The following is a 19,376-nucleotide window of genomic DNA, read 5'->3' as shown; positions in this document are numbered from 1 at the left end:
CACTGACCTTTGCTGGCCATCATACACTTTTCTTCCTTTCTTTACACTCTGTTGCTCTAAATGTATCTACCAGATTAATGACATTTCTACGAAAATACTCCGTAATGATATAATCATGAAATTGTAAAAAAAAAAAACTGTTCACATTCGGTTATATTGTAATTCCAGTTTCCATCATCGTCCTTCATACGTACAAACAGTAACACAAAACTCTTGTTTAAATAATGATGTTAAGTACGGTACCATATTTTAGGGTAACGTACTTTCGGTAACTCTAATCTTCACTTGTGCTCAGTCCACACAGATAAATTCAGTTATGCTACACACGATACCTGTGTGAAAATAAACTTCAATAATATAAGCACTTTTTTCTATAGAAAATGCAACATATTTCTGGAACACACTGCACTCTGTACGGTTTATTTCACTGCTAGCAACAGCGGCCGTAAGTTTGTGTGACTGACGTCAGCAAGGACATTAGGGAAAGGGGTGGGGTCAAGTACATTCAGAAACGCAGGTACAATAAAAATTGAAGTAAAAATAAAATGATGTCCCTGTACATATAACACACTAGTTGAAGCTTGGACTGTGAATGTGCGGTAAGGGAAGATTGGCCAAAGCGAACTTACTGCGCTTTCAAGGTCATAGATCACATCTTGCTTTCCTGACTGTACAGACGGAATTCCTATCCAACAGGAATACTATTATCAATCACATGATAAATGCGACTGCAAAATGTGTTCCACAACAGTTACGAGTGTGACGTAGACACGAAATGCTTATGTACATCGGGAAGTTACTCTATCGGAAGAAGTGATAGTACAACCACAACGACGGGCCAGCTCAAGAGAAATGTATTACCACGTTCAGCTTGTCACTTGAAGGATGCAGGGGGAATGATATATGGATTTCGCATACTTCCTGTACGTGGAATATTTTCTGAAGTACTACTGTTGACCGCATCGGAATTCGTTAGCAGATTTTAAAGTTGGGCAAACTCTGTAAACGACTTCGCAATCCGGTCATTTGCTAAACACAAATGTAGCACGACTTTTTAAGCAGATTATCACGGCTAAGTCTGTAGCTGGAGTGCAGTGAAATATTCAATGTTACAAATTTAGTGCTTTGCAAACTTCGATCTAAATTTGCTCCCTCTATCTTTAACCATCTCTCTAGAAGACTGACTGAAGTTTTAAATCTTCTAAAAACCAAAAACTCCTATGTGAAGGTACACCCAATAATAATGTGAATTCTCTGAATTTTGTCTGCGCTTTTGTAGAATATAAAACATGCCTTAATATCCTAATATCTTTCCCGATTCCAATTGTTCCTCACTCTATGCATACAGATACTCTTTCCATTTATATTACTGTATTGTATATCATCCCATGGGATTTATCAGTCACTTCTTATCTTCCAATTAACCGCCTTTACTACATTGCAGAGAATGATAATGGGCGGGGTAGAACGCTTCAGATCCCTAACTTTAAGTGAAGCGTGGAATAAGATCTCTGATATTAGTTGAATAGCAAATATACAGATGTGTGGAAATTATTAGAATAATCTTAATTTTGAATGTTTTTTAATAGTTCCTTCACAAATATTAATTGAATTGATGAATATTGGTATATATTACTATACTGATGTAGGATATATTTACTACTAACAATGCCGGAAAGCATTGTTGTACATTGGTATTTTTCTTATTTTACAATTGTTATGGGAATTCAGAAATTATTATATTATGTTGGTGGAATTGGAAACATCAAAAATTATATGCACAAAACAGATGTATACGTTCATTTGAACCTTCACAACAATGTAAACGCAAAGAACATTTTGTTTAAAGCATTTCTTAATTAATTTTTGATGTTTCCAATTCCGCCAACATAATATAATCATTTCTGAATTCCCATAACAATTGTAAAATAAGAAAAATACCAATGTACAACAATGCTTTCCGACATTGTTAGTAGTAAATATATTCTACATCAGTATAGTAATATTATATACCAATATTCATCAATTCAATGAATATTTGTGAAGGAACTATTAAAAAACCTTTAAAATTAAGATTATTCTAATAATTTTCACACCTCTGTACTTATTTCCTCCTCTGCCGGAAATGTTTACTTGTCCTGTCAGACATTATGGGACGAAGTACAGTTTTGTGTTAAATTCCACTACCTCGATATTGCGAATGATACAGATGTGGTAAGAAATTAAAAGTTCAGTAGAAGAACTTGACATGTGACTAATTGATAGGGTTAAATTAGCAGCAGCTTAAGGGGAGAGGATGATATTTTTTGACGAAAAATGAGTAAATTAAAAAAAAAAAAAATTTTTTTCTTTAAAATACTCTGTAATATGTGTGGAATGCATAGCATAACATTTTGTGGGTATTTGTGCCCTTATCGGATGTTGAGTCGCCTAACCAACTTCCTGCGTTATGGATTTTTAAACTACTCGCCTACTTTTATTGTTGTTTCCGGTAACTTAAATTTTCAAAACAAAAATACTCTTTGATATGTGTGGAATGCATTGCGTAACATTTTGTGGGTATTTGTGCCCTTATCGGATGTTGAGACGTCATTTTTAAACTTCATGCGCTATGGATTTTCAAATCACACGCCCACTTTTATCAGTTTCCAGAAACTTCATTTCCTTTGCTACATTCCCAGGCAAAAATGGATATAATTTCTGAACTATTAAAGATACATGCATGAAATTTAGAACACACATTCTTTAGACTATTAGGAAACTTTTCTCTGTAACAGAATTTTGTTAATTGATTTCATTTTAAAAATACGTCCGTTTGTTTGCAAGAAAGGAAATCAGAAAATTGTTATTAAATTTTAATTGTTTATTTTACAAACGTAGGTACGAATATCAAAATTCTGTTACAGACAGTTTTCAGAACATGCCTTTGCAAATACATTGCAAAAAAAAGTTTGAATCTATCTTTAAAAACGGTTTAGATTTATCGGTTTTAGTACAATCCTGGATTGGGTATATTTTTTTTTCAAATTTGGGCCCCCAAATAATTTTTTTTCTTTTCAAAATATTTTTTTGGTTGAGTTGAGCTCTCTACATACAAAAAATTAATATTTTACACCAAATATGATAAAAGTTAAAAAAAAATACCATCCTTTCCCCTTAACTATCGAACTTAATAATTATGTATTTTGTGTAAATATGTCGGAATTCTATTGTTTCACACCATTCTTTTGCTTTTCTTGTGTACTTTAATAATAATAATAATAATAATTATTATTATTATTATAATACTCACAATGACAATAATAAAATATAGATTTTATCCGTTTCTGTTTCAGAGAGTAATCTTCAATATCGTAAACTTCAGCAAGAACAAGAATTTGTTCAGAGACGGAATGACACCTCTTGTAAAATCGACGAGTAGGCCGAAATGGTGAGTAAATACAGGGACACCATTTTATTTTTACTTCAATTTCTATTGTACCTGAGTTTTTGAATGTACTTCACTCCCACCCCTTCTACTAAGGAAGCTCCAACTCCACACAGAACCAAGACCGCAGATAGTAAGCAGTACTAGTACGTTCCAGAAATATGTTCGCGTTTTCCAGTGACGAAAGAGCTTTCAATATTGAATCATATTTTCGCACAGGTACTGTCCGCTTGCCTACGTCGCATCCCGATTTCCCCCACCTGCTTCTGCTCGCCCCTCTGTAATAGCTGGGCTGTCTTAGCTCTTTTCTGAAAACATTAATTTCTCTTAGGAATTGGAACTTTACGTAATATTATACAGCTGTTTAATTTAACTTAAATAAAAGGGCCTCGTTAAGTAATTAACTGTCACGTGATTTTCTCCCTTTCTACAATCCTGCGGTATAACCACTTGGACGGACAGTAGATAGCATGTCTGAGTAATTTTATATTTTCGGGTCGGGCAGAAGTGAAGATTGAATTTACAGTACGTAGAGTAGGTACAGAATTATTTCAACATGAGTTACTAGTACGAAGGACGAAACTGGCAATTGGAATTAGATGCAATAGTCTGTAGTGCGATAATATGCACAAGAGAACTGAAGCCTGTATCGAAATGAACGGCCACCATTTTCAAAATTGTGTTTAAATGTTCATATTATGATTATTTTTCAATTTAACTTCTTTGTCTATATTGTATGCTAATGTGCTGTAGACAGTATACACTGCATAATGAATACGTTCGCATGGATAACTCACTTCGTGAGTAAAAACACTTATTCTTAATACAGTACTGTACTTTGATTAAAGAAAAACCTAATGAAAATTATCAAACTCAAATTCGCGATATTTCCTAGTTTACGTAAATGGATGAACTACTTTTCTTCCTTCCTATACCTAGTAGAGTGATTTGTGTTTTACGCCAGTATCTTCGAACTCCAGTCTTGGAGGGGGGAGCAAGCGGTGTTTCCGGTTCTCTAAAGGTATAGAGAGGTTAATATTAAAAATGTTAGTAAAAATAAAATGATGTCCCTGTATACCTTATGTTTATCAAGTACGTACATATAGTTTTCTACTCGTTCGTTTTAATTTTACGATTTGTACAATCACATCTCCTATTCGCATTAGTGACGAAAACGATATAAACAAACACAGCTTGCTGCACACAGTGCTCTGCAAAACACTTTACGTACTACGACCTACGTTCTGCGATATTCACATCATAGGGTGAAGAGCGCATCTACATTTCAGTAACAGAGTTGCCAAACTTCCGTATTTAAAGCGATGCATTATTAATTACAATATCAAAATGATCTAAAACTGTAAATTTAAGAGAAACATTATGCAAAAAATATTTGTTGGAACTGAGAACTCTATCAAAATGTGATTTTCTAAATTTGTTTAAGAGAATATGAGATCATAATGATTGCGTAAAATAATTATTTCCGGTAGGGGAGACTCGGCTAATACCGCAGTACGGGTAATTCCGCAGTAGTGCATATATGATTTTACTGCGGCTTTACAATAGCGTGAACGTAAGTTTTGAGAGGCTGTCAACAGGAGGCATGTCCTCTGCAGTGCTATAGAAAAAAAGTAGAGGATATTGGTCGACACCTCTGTCGGCAATACAGTGAAACATCGAAAGTTGGCTGTTTTTCGTGTTTTGCTACACAGCTGTGAAGAAAGTGAGCATTGTTACATATAAATTCTTCCTTTTATGTTACTTTTATAATGTATTTCATAATTATTTACGACTGCGGAAATATCGAAGTCCTATTGCGGATTTATCCGCACTATTGCGGAATTATCCGAGTTGTTCTTTTTCAACTGTAATGTATGTATAACTAAATATGTTTGCATTTTAATAGGTCTCTTAGTCTCATTTGGTAATTAAAGGTTTCGTCCATGTCTACATATCTTGATAAAATTTTTAATAATCATTTTGATAAAAATATGATAGATTTTCTTCTTAATATTGCGGAATTAGCAGAGTCTCTCCTAAATAAAGGCGCAAGCGACAAACTGGCAGATGATTTTCTCATTCATACTATGCTAATGATTCATCTCTTAACCTTTTGCAGCGTAAATAATGGTTTTTCAGAAGAATCACAGTTTTCTTTCTTTCTCTACAATTATAGCACAGATGTTCCATCATGCAACCACACCTTGAGGTAGAGGTGCAATCTGTGTTTAAAATTGTGTGCAGAGTTAAAATTTTGAAAAAAAAGAAGAGAACCATCAAAGCTTTGTTATGATCTATGATATGAAAACACAAAATTTTCATTTGAGCTGCAAAGGGTTAAAAGAACTCTCACTGAACACCTCCCACCTAGATTATCACCGCAAGTAGTACGATGTTACAGGATAACTTCGTAAGAACACTAGAGACTAAGAATTTCTCACACAGAAAGGTGCAATAAATACTCAATCAAATATACATTCTAACTGTTGATGCACGAGAAAATTATTCTAGATCTCAATATTCTTAAACTACTTAATGGAAAAGAATACAGTCCCGATTATCCAGACTGTACGGGCTGAAGACAACCGAAAATGTAAGAATTCACAATCTCCTGTGCACTACTACCATAGAAGAATAAATGTGTTTTTCCGTCCTACTGAAAAATTTCATATTTTGCACATAGGAGTTATTGCAGGAACAAAGACGACGATATTCCGGTTGGTTGAGCTATATACAGGGATGGCCAGCACTGATTCAATGGATAAAGGGAGGAGAATTTATTAAAACTGTATCCATGATAATTTTTAGATTTGTCTGACGAGTATAGTCTAAGCGTATTATGAGAATATAAGTTTTAATTTTAATGCTCATTTTTCACAAGTTTGTTTTTTTATTCAAAAGGAATAGTTTCTCAACTTCTTTTATAGTAAAATGAAATTTTCAGACATAGGCCTATTCATTTAGTAGCCTTACAGGTACTGAAACAATGAAATCTACCGTAAATAAGTATTACTGAAGATAGCGTATTAAAAATTTTGAAATTATTCGCATGGCAAATGTTTGTAAGGAAATGAATTAAAGCAACTACTGTTACATCATAAGCAAAAGATATGTGCCCATGTGTTGTAAAAATGTCAGCTCTATAGCTTCAGAAGGTTTCGAGAAAATAGTTTAATATTCTGATCATAGGAAGTTGGTCACCAATGTCACCTTAAAAGCATAATGCGATATTTGATATGCAATATTAGTTACACTTAAATATAGTACCTAGGTAACTTTGCCTTGTACTAAGTTATAATATTGTTTTATTAGTTCATTGATTACTTTTGTAAGGCTAAAAATACCATAAATATCAATACTAACTTATGTCATAATCAATCTCTCTATCTCTCTCTTTTTTGATGTTGATTTGATATCACTTTCTTTCTTAATGATGTGTGTCATTCACTTAGTACAGTATACTATGGAATTTATATCAATATTCCTTCCTAACTCTTTATTATGTTATTAACGTTTAAAACACAACTACAATGTTAAGAAATTGGTGTTAGTACATTTGTTTTACAGACAATGTAGATAATATATCAATCAGAAAGAAGCCATATAAAAATAACGACATAATATTTCATGTTCCTTTTGAAGTTTGTGCACCACTGTTTTCTTAATCTAACAGGCTGCTTATTCAGATACACAACCCTTCCTCCTTCCATACCTAGCGTTTGATGCCCGCGCACGACGTCAAGGTCAGAAAAATGCGCTTGCTTTGACATCACTGACATATACCCTGGGACGCAATATGGAAGTTACGAACTGTGGACGAAAATATAGACGAAACAAAAACGAAACTAATTTTAACAGGTACAAGCAACTGAAAAACAGAACTAGCCGAACTGTTAGGAATGCTAAAATCCTACACGCATAGTCTTATTGAACCCGGAACCAGCCCCTGTACGCAGTGGCGGCTCCTGCATATTTCTTAAGAGGAGGAAAGAAGTTAACAGCGCAAAATGACACCTTCTTGAGAGAAACATGCTACAAATTAGCCTACACGCATACATGTAAGACCAAGTAGTGTTGGGGTTGGCCTTCCCTTCTGTATAGAAATAATCTGTTCTTGTAAACTGAGTTTCCTAAATTGTCCAAAATATATTATGTTTTCACTTCCATTCATTGTTGAATAATTGCGCAAATTAACAATTACAAGGAAATTCACAACCTCGTAGCATTTTTCGAGCACACTACAGCACAACACGTGTTGAAAGAGGCTAGCTACTAACTCGTAACCGGAACCGTTTTACGGAAATGGAAATGGGAAAGGAAATAATCTGAGGAAAGCGAGAACACTGCACCCACCCACGTGGTCTGCGTTGCCACACATACATTTTACAAGTTCAGTATCACATGCTTTTGAAGAATGTCAGTTCTTGTAAAGTCATACTATCATTATTATTCAAAGCTGCCGGTGGCCGATTAATTTTTTATGTTAAAAATGATGTAGTTTGGAGTACCTACTTTCAGTTTCCAATATATTTGTACAAAACTGACAACTTGACTGTTGCCCTGTCTAGTAAACAATGAATAGAAGTGAATTTCATGGGCCAACAACGTAGAACTACTTCCTCTTTGTTTTACACAAACCCGACTTTAACTTTCAAATATCCACGAAAGTTTCAAACCATGAATAGTAGCCTATATAAAGTGCAATGAATAATATTTTTGATTTATAATTAAAATAAAAAGTTTACATGGTGTCTTTCATAGCGTTGCGTTAAAACTGTTTTTGTTGTGTCTCCTCCTAGATGTGTTATAGTCCGGTTGAATGCAGCATCGTTAGATGGCAGCAGTAGCGAGCTTGCTGCATGACCAGTCGGTTTCTATTTCCCGCCCATGACTGATTCAGAGGAGGATCTCCTCCCTCTCCGTTCATTTACTTGCTTTAAAACTCTGCTTCTTTCTCTGGCCGCTAGTGCGCTGTTGTCTGTGTGTGTTAACTGCAGTAAAGGAGGAATGGAGTGCCTTTCCTCCACACAGACAATCTCGCATCTTTCTCACAGTTTTCTACAGCACATGAGCGCGCGTCGTTTAAAACTCGATCAACCGAGTTTTTTTATAGCTGTGAACTTAAAAATTATGGAATCTTCCTCGAATTTCAAGGCATATATTTTATTTGGTATTTACTTTCAAAAGAAGAAAATGTGAGGAGGACGTTCCTCCCTTCCCTCCCCCGAGGAACCGCCACTGCCTGTACGGTATGGAGGCATTTGCAGAGAATGGGATTAAGACAAAGAGCCAGGTAGATGGCAACTCAATCCTACGGGAACGTCTCGATGAGCACTTTACGAAAACACACACTACAATCCTTAGCCCCACTGACAAACAACAGACAATCGCTGAGCTCTTAAACCTACGGACCTCAAGGGAAAATTTTCACTTTTCGTACATTACGCAATCTGACGTAAAGAAATCCTTGAAACGAATCACAACTAAAGCAGAAGAACCAGACCACGTCAACATTTCGTTATTAAACAAAATCATAGACGTAATACTACCGATAGCGACTCATATTTTCAATGCCTCAATTATGACTTCTTGTAGATGCCCAAGTAATTATAAAATAATGAAAACTGAATTTGATGGGAATAAAACCAAATTTTCGAATATTATTACTTATTTAGTCACTGCAATATTTTATATATTTGAAACACATATTCTCCACAGTAACATTAAACTCAACTGTACTTATTTTTGGGTATTACTGTGGACACTTAACTAGTAACTAATACTAATTTGAGTTATATATGGTCTTATTATTAAGATTGTGATAGAAAAAGATAAATTTTGTTTACAAAATGCTGTTTCCATGATTATGAATAATTTTATTCCATTTCGTATGAACATGACAGACGGAAAGTCAAAGCAGTGTAACAAGAATTTATGTCTTTCCAGCTTTTAGATCATGTAGTCATCCAAGATGTTTCATTTTCAATAACTCAGAAATTCACAATATGACATCTTATACCAACATAATTGTGAATGAAAAAATTGTGTTTTGTTTGAGAGTACTCACCAAATTTGTGTCTCAGCAACACACCACCTACAACAAAACAAACAACGTTACTTCCACAAAGGTAAGGGGAACTTATAAAAATGAAACGATTTTCATAATAGAAACCAAATATTCTTTTATATCGATGGTGTTCAAGTGAAAGCGCTTATCCCACAAAAGAAATGTCTTTTTCAGAAACAGCTATAATTAAAATTTAACACGTTATTATTAGTTAATTTATATGAATGAATGTTAAAATTGTTGTCAAAAAACTTATAAAGTTTTGTAACTAAATTTTAACTAATTACTCTAATTACAGCAAAAAGCCAAATTTAAAAAAATGAGGGTTAAGTCTTTTTATCTAAACACCATCGATATATTAATCATAGGTTTTATAGAATTAAGCTACGCTGAAAGCAAACTATTTTGCATATAAAATGTCATAACGATTCCAATATTTACCTAGAATCAGAATTAGGTTAAGGTCAGTGTAGAGAGTCACAGTAATCAAAATGAGGCATCAAGAGCGACTGCACTAAATTATTCCTGATAAGCAACGGAAGTAAATTTCGAATTCTTTTTAGTGCGTGAATTTTCATAAAAATTATTTTACATGTGTGTGTGTGATTTGAGTTATACAGTTCTCTTATCCGCAGATTTACATTAAGATACATAAAAGCTATAGACTTGATACTTATCCGACACATATCTTAAGTTTTATGCAACCGGGCCTAAGTAAAGTAGATCTATTAGAAATAGCAAATTCAGAGTTGTCAAAATTTATATAAATGCTCTTCTGTTTGCGGATGATCAAATAATAATCCAAGAAAATGAAATACATTTATAAAAGTCCATGTACCTTTTAAATAATGTTGTGTATACGATAATTCCAAAATTTCAATTAAATAAAAAAAAAACAAAATAAAGGCCCTGGAAGGAGAATAGTACATTATGCAACGAGCCTATAATGGCAGTAATTAAGATGCGAGTTTCATAATTTTCTTACGAGCGTCTTAATTACCATTAGGCCTATAGGCAATTTTCATACGACATTTTATGCTCGACCATATTTCTAACTTGAAATTATTCATAAGTATTCATGTTATTCTTATCTGATTGGAGAGCGGAACTGACCTTGTGCAATATCTCGTAAATTGTGAGATGTGCGCAGACGCGAAAGTATTGATTTTTTTCTGAGGAACAAATGTCATTGACCTTGATATAAACTAGAGAGTAAATTTAACATTAACCTTGATATAACCTTGAAATTGATTTAAACATTGAAAAACGAGATGACAAATTGAATTTATCTTAATATTATTTATAATTAACGCTAATTATTATAGTAACAGAACATAACCTTCTGCGACAGTATTGCATTTCCAGCCTCTGTGACGTTTCGCTAGTTGTCTTTCGATTGCATATCCGAGAATAATCGATACTTGCGTTTTCATATTGCTACAATGGTGTTGTCTGATTGGTGTAACACCTGAACTTTAATGAATAGGTGTACTTTAATGAGGTCCATTAAAGGGCTTCTACCAGGTGTATAATTACTACATTTCAGCATGGTCGAGCATAAAATCTAGTTAGATCCAAGATTGTAATACAGAATTAAATTTATTTTGAAACGTGTCTGATTTTTATAGATACTTAAGCTGTGAAACGCGTTTTAAATATGACAGAGACATTGAATATAAAGCTGGTAAATTTCAAAATGGGATCATACTACAAAGTTTTAGAAATAAAATTAACAGGAAACTGAAATGAAAATTTATAAGGTTATACTGTATAAGCATTACCCACATTGCTTTATGGCAGCGAAACCTGGGTTCCAACTCAGAGACAAATAAGTAGAATTCAATCGGGAAAAATGAGATTCCTTAGAAGTATTAAAGGTTTTACAGGATTGGATATAGAAAGGAATGTTGAAATAAGAGAAGAATTTAACATTGAACCAGTAGGTAATAAAATAATAGAGAATAGACGAACTTGGACTGAACATTTATTACGAATGGAAGACAACAGACTTCCTGAAGTAGCGTTATCCTACATGCCGAGGGAAAAAATCTAGGACGACCCAGAAAACGGTGGAGACAACTGTGAAGCTGGAACAGGGAATTTCCTAATTCTTGAAGCGGAGAGGAATAAGAAAAATTGTCAAATTAAGTAATTTGTTCCAGTTTTTACGAAGAATTTTCTTCAAAATGTGGAAGCTTTGAAAAGATAAGTTAAGAAATATAGAATTATGAACTTACATTATTACCATCATAGAGAATTTAAATAATAAAGTACTCACAAGCTGTTCCAAACTTGTAATTCATGTTTAATATGTTTCGAGGTGGTGATGTTGAACCGACTATTGGAAAAATCGATTCAGCACCGTACTTGCAATGAGGACATACAACCTATAAAATTCTCCACTAAACCTGTATGTAATTCAACGCTCGCGAACCGCTGTCTTAAAATTTTACAACCATCGGGCGAATATGACTGCTATAAGAAAAATGTCTCTGATGATAACACATGATTGAAGTTACTTTATCATGGCACTATACACAGAGTGTTGCTTTGAGTCCTAACCGATTTCTGTGTATGATTTCATAAATACTTAAACCGTACGGAGATACAAGTCACAATCTATTTCACCTCTCCGATATAAAGTAAACATAATCGTATAGGCTTAGGTGACTAAAATCTTAATAATATCCTTCAGGTTAGCGTTTGTTAACTGAGGGATTCTTCAACAGAAAAGAGACAAAATCAGCGCACACCTCACTTATATTACAAGGAACTCTATTTTCGCAAATGAAAAATGTAACAAAATAACGTCAATTATAGTGTTACCACAGTCTAGTATATACAGTCACGAAGCTCAATACGTAGTAAGTATGCATCCATAGATAGTTGCTAACCACTAGGATCGCTAATATCGCCTCAATGCAGACACTGCGAAATAGTACCGGCACAGTCTATTGTTCCTAGCAGCCTCACAACTCAAGCTTCGTGACTGCATATATTAGACTGTGGTGTTACGTGTAAGGAATCTTTATATGAAACAAGGAGACAAAGTCAGAATAGGAGAAGAAATGTCAGAAGGAAGTAAAATTGGGAGAAGAGTACTTTAAGGGTATATGTACGTGAACGACCACATATATTATCAGAAAATCAGGCTCTAAATTTCTTAAAATTTTATAAGGAAATGAACTCACAATTAGACAAAAATTACAAGGTACCACAATAAGACTTATTAGAACTTAAATATCTGATAAAAGTATAAAAAGGTTAATAATATATTTTTGAATTCACTTTTTACTTTTAATTAAATTTTCCAAAATTTGAACATTTGCACACATTATTTCATAACTCCATAACCATTAGAGATAGAAGTCTGAAATGTTGTACACTGATTTAACACACATTTATGCAAAAGTTAGACTACACTAATGCCCATTTCTTTGAAAATATAAAAATTAGATCACAAACATTATGTAAATTTTAATATATTTTGTATAGGGCAAATAAAAATTTAATTGCATTAAAATAAACTCTACATGTCTGAGAGTAGTCTACTTTTCAGAAATAAGTGTTTGTAACATGCAGGAAAAAATATTACAAATGCCAGAGAGACCATAACAATGTTATGGTTACCAAATCATGTAACTGCAGAATTTTTTTTTTTTTTTTCATACTTTGATAAAACTGTTTTGAAAAATATTATTAGTAACCTTTTTTTATACTTTCATCAGATATTTAAGTTCTAATAAGTCTTGTTGTGGTAACTTATAATTTTTGTGCAATTGTGAGTTCATTTTCTTTAAAAAATTTAGAAATTTAGAGCCTGCATTTTCTATTAATATTTGTGGTCGTTAACTTACATATACCCTTAAGTCGCCCTTTATCACCTACACTTTTCAACATCTACTTGGAGGATTTAGTAACGAACTGTTTTCAGAACATGGGAGGAGTGATAGTAGTAGGAAGAAAAGTAACATGCATAAGATTTGCTGATGATATGGCGCTGTTATCAGAAGAGGCGATGATATTAAGGCAGGGGCGACCCGTCCTTATGTGCTACAGTGCTACAGCACAATGATAATTTTTGCCCAAATAGTATATTTGTAATACAATAGTGTTTGATCTGTCATTTGACAATTTCCCGTGGTTATGTTCATGACGCGTTATAGAGTGTTTAGTATTCGCTCTTCGGTGCCTCAGGGGGTTCGTTGTGATACTCAAAACTCCACATGAGAATGTAGACAGTTATGCGCATGTGCGAAGCTGAAATCACTGCTCTGATTGGCTATTTTTACGCCAGCTTCAGCACAACACAGGTTGGAGATTGCAAAAGTAAAGCGTAGCGAAAGAATACTCGTTTGTTTAAGAACTCGGAACTATTTATAATGTATTTGGTAATACGAGTGTCCGACTGCTGCTGCCAACTACCTGTTGAAGTTGCTGCCAACAGCTATACTATACTGAACAAAAGGGTGTTACAGACACAACTTGGAGTTCTATACGGAAGACCTGAATTCCGAAATATAGATGTCTGTTCAATTGTTACAAACTACAATTTACAGGATCCATTCTGTGAAGTAACGAAGTTGTTAAATATTTTAGTTACAACGCCAATGACCACTGCTGAGCCAGAAAGATGTTTTTCTTTCTTCATACACATAAAAACGTTTTTACGGAACACTATGTCCCAGGATCGTCTCACTGCTCTTGCAATACTGTCAACAGAAAAGAGTATGATGTCCAAGATGGAGGGGTTTAACACCAGGGTATATGACAAGTTCTGCAGTACGAAGGAACGTCGTATAAGTGTATACAGTAGGCTGATATAGAGATTGTAGCACACACATTATTTTGACCACCAGCTGCTAATATACTAAGGGATATGCTACTGGAGGTAAATGACAGCTGTGAGCAGTTTAGGATGAAGATAAATGCAAACAAGACGAAGACCATGGTCATAGGAAGAAAGGTAAAGAAGGTAAACTTGCGAATTCTAAATGAGGCAGTAGAGTAAGTGAACAGTTTCAAATTCCTGAGTTGTACTATAAGCAGTAACTTGAGTTGCTGCGAGGAAGTTAAAAGGAGGATAGCAATGGCAAAGGAAGCTTTTAACATAAAGAGAAAAATTTTCTACGGACCTCTGGAAAAAGAACTAGTGAAGTGCTTTGTATGGAATGTGGCATTTTATGGAGCAGGAACGGGTTTACTTTGATACGCATTTAAACTGGAATAACCAAGTAACTCATATTATCAAAATAGTGCTTTCCATACTACATTCCTTAAACAGCATTCTAAAATACCTCCCGCTATCACTCAAGAAAATATCAGTGGAAACATTAGTAATGCCCCACTTCGATTATTGTGATTCTCTACTGACTGACCTCAATGTCAACCCGTCGCAAAGATTACAACGTGTTTATAATTCTAGTGTTCGCTTCGTCTGCGATGTCCGTCGCGCTGACCACATTATCCCATCCTTCCAAACTCTAAACTGGCTACGGCTTAACGAACGTAGAAATTTTCATTATCTTGTTCTCCTTTTCCAAGTCCTTCACACTTCTACACCTACCTACCTTGCCTCCCGTTTCAGTTACCTGTCATCATATCATAATATCTTCACACGCACGCAAAATAGCCGCATACTAGCCATACCAACACATAAGAAATCATCGTATTCATCATCATACACTATCTCGCTCTCGCGCTTGTGGAATACCCTACCCAGTGACATCAGAGACTGTCGGAATTTAGTAGCGTTCAAAAGCAAGCTTATTAAGCATTTTCTTACTGCGTAGAGTAGGTTTAATTTTTACTTAATTAATAAAAAATTTTTCTCTCTTCTTAACTTCTACAATAAACTGTCTAGCTTTTATTAATCAGTTAATCTTTTAGTACTTCCATTTTTATTGTATTTGTAAACTTAATATTAATTATAATTCTAATTGTATTCTTAATATTGTAGTTGTAATCCCCTGGTAGAGGGTAAGAGAAAGCCTGATGGCCTTATCTCTACCAGGTTAAATCAATAAATTTACTATGTATTAAGTATTATTAGATGTCAAATACAAACACACATATTACCGCACATCCCTTACCTCTATTTATATTCGTTCGATAAATTACTCCGCGAGAGGATAAAATTAACCCGCTAATAGTTATTCACACCATTCTCCAACTGCTTTTCTCTATGGAATTCCAAGTCTTTTGAGCTTTCGGAGACGTTATAAACAAGTCTCTGATAAAGAAAACTTGGAGGATTCAATTTGAATGAAAATAAAAAGAGGGGGACGCATATCTAAATCTTGCTCTTGTGGTGGGAATCCCTACAGACGCAGACTTCCAAGTCTTAAGTGAAGTACTGTTCAGTTTCTGTTCAAAATATAGTTGGTGAGTTTTCGACGCAAAAAATAAAGATTAGAAGACCTACAATAAATGTTGAACGATATACTGAAGGAAATTCAATATTAAATATGCCTTACATTCAAGGATTCTTTCATTTATATACTCAATGCTATTTATAACCAAAAGTTTTTTCCATTACATTACATAAACTTTCTACCTCTATCACAAAGTTCAGATCGCGGAGTTCCTGTCTGAGTGAATGTATTTTCCTTATTTATCTTGGATTAGACTAGGGATCGGCGGCAAAATTTTAATAAATAACCAAACCACACATCGCATCACCAATAACCAATAATTTTTTCAGTTATTTTACGACGCTTTATCAACAGCTATAGTTATTTAGCGTCTGAGTGAGATGAATAAAGGTGATAATGCCAGCGAAATGAGTCCAGCACCGAAAGTTACTCAGCATTTGCTCTAAATGAGCTGAGGGAAATCCTCGGAAAAACATCAATCAGGTAACTTGCTCCAACCAGGATTTGTACTCGGTCCCGCTCGTGGCTCCACAGCGGTAGACACCAAAATTATAACAGCACGTAAACAGATATGGAGGTATTACACCTCGCACCGAAAAAAATCACAACTGAATAACAGTATATTAAAAGAATATGAAATATACATTTACGTCCGCAACATATAGCCTACTCCAAACACAATTACAATCTAATAAATACACATAACTTACTTACTTACTGGCTTTTAAGGAACCCGGAGGTTCATTGCCGCCCTCACATAAGCCCGCCAGCGGTCCCTATCCTGAGCAAGATTAATCCATTCTCTATCATCATATCCCACCTCCCTCAAATCCATTTTAATATTATCTTCCCACCTACGTCTCGGCCTCCCTAAAGGTCTTTTTCCCTCCGGCCTCCCAACTAACACTCTATATGCATTTCTGGATTCGCCCATACGTGCTACATGCCCTGCCCATCTCAAACGTCTGGATTTAATGTTCCTAATTATGTCAGGCGAAGAATACAATTCGTGCAGCTCTGCGTTGTGTAACTTTCTCCATTCTGTAACCTCATCACTCTTAGCTCCAAATATTTTTCTAAGAACCTTATTCTCAAACACCTTTAATCTCTGTTCCTCCCTCAAAGTGAGAGTCCAACGAGATTTATATAAGAGTATAAAGGAATTTAAAAACTGATATCAGGCAAGGGTAAACGTGATCAAGGATGAGAATGTTGACTTGCTTGCAGACTCTCATTCAATCCTGAACAGATGGAAAAACTATTTTGCGCAACTACTAAATATATCCTAGGCCAAGTAGAAATGATCGGGACGAAATTCAAATACAAACTGCTGAGCCATTTATACCGGAACCCATACTTTAAGAAGTCGAAATTACGATAGAATATCTGAAAAATTACAAGTCTCCAGGTATTGATCAAATTACAGCAGAATTAATACAAGAGGGTGGAAGTGCATTATCTAGCGAAATTTATAAACTTGTACTTGCAATTTGGGAAAAGGAAATTGTACCAGAACAATGAAAGGAGTACATAATCGTACCTATTTTTAAGAAGGGGGGGGGAAAGACTAACTGTAGTAACTTTCGAGGAATATCGCTCTTGTTGACGTCGTACAAAATTTTGTCGAATATCCTTTTGAGAAGATTAACTCCATATGTAGATGAAATTATTGGGGACCATCAGTGTGGTTTTAGGAGTAATAGATCGACTATTGATCAGATTTTTTGTATTCGACAGATATTGGAAAAAAAATGGTAGTATAAGGGTACAGTACAACAGTTATTCATATATTTCAAATATACAGACGTGGACAAATTATTAGACTAAAACATTTTCTTGGAAACATAATATAATTCGTCATATCAACTATCAGTATAATTCGGAGAGTCTCCATTGTTGTAAATGTGATTGTTTACATCTTCTAGTATATTTTTCCAATGGTTAAGTATATTTTTTTACTGGGTATGTTGGTACTACTGGCGTTTTAATCATGTATTGCAGAAGATATTATCCCATGGCCTGCAAGAAGCCCGGACATAAACGAAATTGAAAATCTGTGATCTATACTGAAGAATAAAGTGAACAAAAAGAGGCTTACAACAAAACATGGACTCATTTAAGCACCGTCTGATATCTGGCTAAATGATGCTGATACTCAAAGAAAGTGTCAAACTTTGGTTTCCGGCATCCCTGAAAAATCAACGTGTTAATAATGAATAAGGGACTGTTCACAAAATATTAATAACTACAAGACTAAATTTTCTGTTCATCATTTCAGCACAAAATTCATTTTTGTTCATTATTTCTGCCGATAAATACAGCTTTGTTGCACATATAATTAATTTAGTCTAATAATTTGTCCACGTCTGTACATTACTATTCCACATAATACTACGCAACACACAAACGTCCACACTACCACCAAAACATTCTCCCCCTACCACAAAAAAGCAGGTGATACCAAAGCAAGATATGAATGCCACAGCTCACTAACCGCTACTAATGTGTATCGGAATAACTCGCATGGGCAGGAATAGCTGAGAAACAATCTAAGAACGCAGCAATTTCAGAACTAATGCGTGTCAATTTTCGTAAGTAGCAAAGATAGCTGGTGACACAAGGATATATTTCCGACATCTATGACAAATGTAGGTGGTTATTTTAATTTGCATGAAAAATCTAAGGGCTTAAGTGCTTATGAATATGCGACTCTGCCGGAAAGTAGCATGCTTCCAGCCGCTACGCGCGGCCGCAAATTCACGGATGAACGTCTATTTGAAAGGTCTGTATATTTTAATTTGATATATTCTTTTTTCATCCTTTCCATATGATGTATTTGCATTACATTTAGTTCAATTTCATTTTACTCCATACCATGCTTACAATATGGAATGTTTAGAATACAATCTTTTATTTTCGCTGGCAGAGATAAAGCCATGAAGCCTTCTCTTCTCCTCAGCCAGGTTTAATCAATACAATAGTGACACACATTTAAATTATGAATATTTACAATACACTAAAGATTCTGCAGCAATATTTTTCAGTTACGTTTCAACGACTAGTACATGTTTCTTTAATTTGAAATGAAACCTGTACGAAAGTAGTAACTTAATTTTTGTGGTAATGTATAATTAATTTCACTCTATATGCAATATGTAAAGAATTATAATTAAGTTGAACTGGCTAGTTGGTTAAATGATAGGAATTAATTTAATAGTATTTACTAGAACTACATTACAGGGAGCAAAATATATATTTAACATATATTGATAAAATAATAATAATAATAATAATAATAATAATAATAATAATGTTGATATTCCCAAGAAACAAGTTCGATTAATTAAAATGTGTCTCAGTGAAACGTACAGCAGAGTTCGTATAGGTCAGTTTCTGCAAGATGCGTTTCCAATTCACTGTGGGCAAAAGCAAGGAGATGCACTATCACCTTTACTTTTTCACTTTGCTCTATAGTATGCCATTAGGAAAGTCCAGGATAACAGAGAAG

General features: G+C 34.4%; 1 protein-coding gene across 1 annotated transcript in view; it reads left to right on the top strand.

Moving 5' to 3' along the window:
- LOC138707765 (cytosolic carboxypeptidase 6) overlaps window positions 1-19,376 on the top strand; it is a 1,502,040-nt gene that overhangs the window by 411,778 nt on the left and 1,070,886 nt on the right. The window contains exon 4 of the mRNA XM_069837635.1: window positions 3,336-3,430. Within this exon, the coding sequence (XP_069693736.1) occupies window positions 3,336-3,430 (95 nt within the window). The remainder of the gene's footprint in view (window positions 1-3,335; window positions 3,431-19,376) is intronic.

Source organism: Periplaneta americana, chromosome 10 (genome assembly GCF_040183065.1).
Source record: "Periplaneta americana isolate PAMFEO1 chromosome 10, P.americana_PAMFEO1_priV1, whole genome shotgun sequence".
Taxonomy (NCBI): domain Eukaryota; kingdom Metazoa; phylum Arthropoda; class Insecta; order Blattodea; family Blattidae; genus Periplaneta; species Periplaneta americana.
This window is presented reverse-complemented; position numbering and strand designations above follow the sequence as displayed.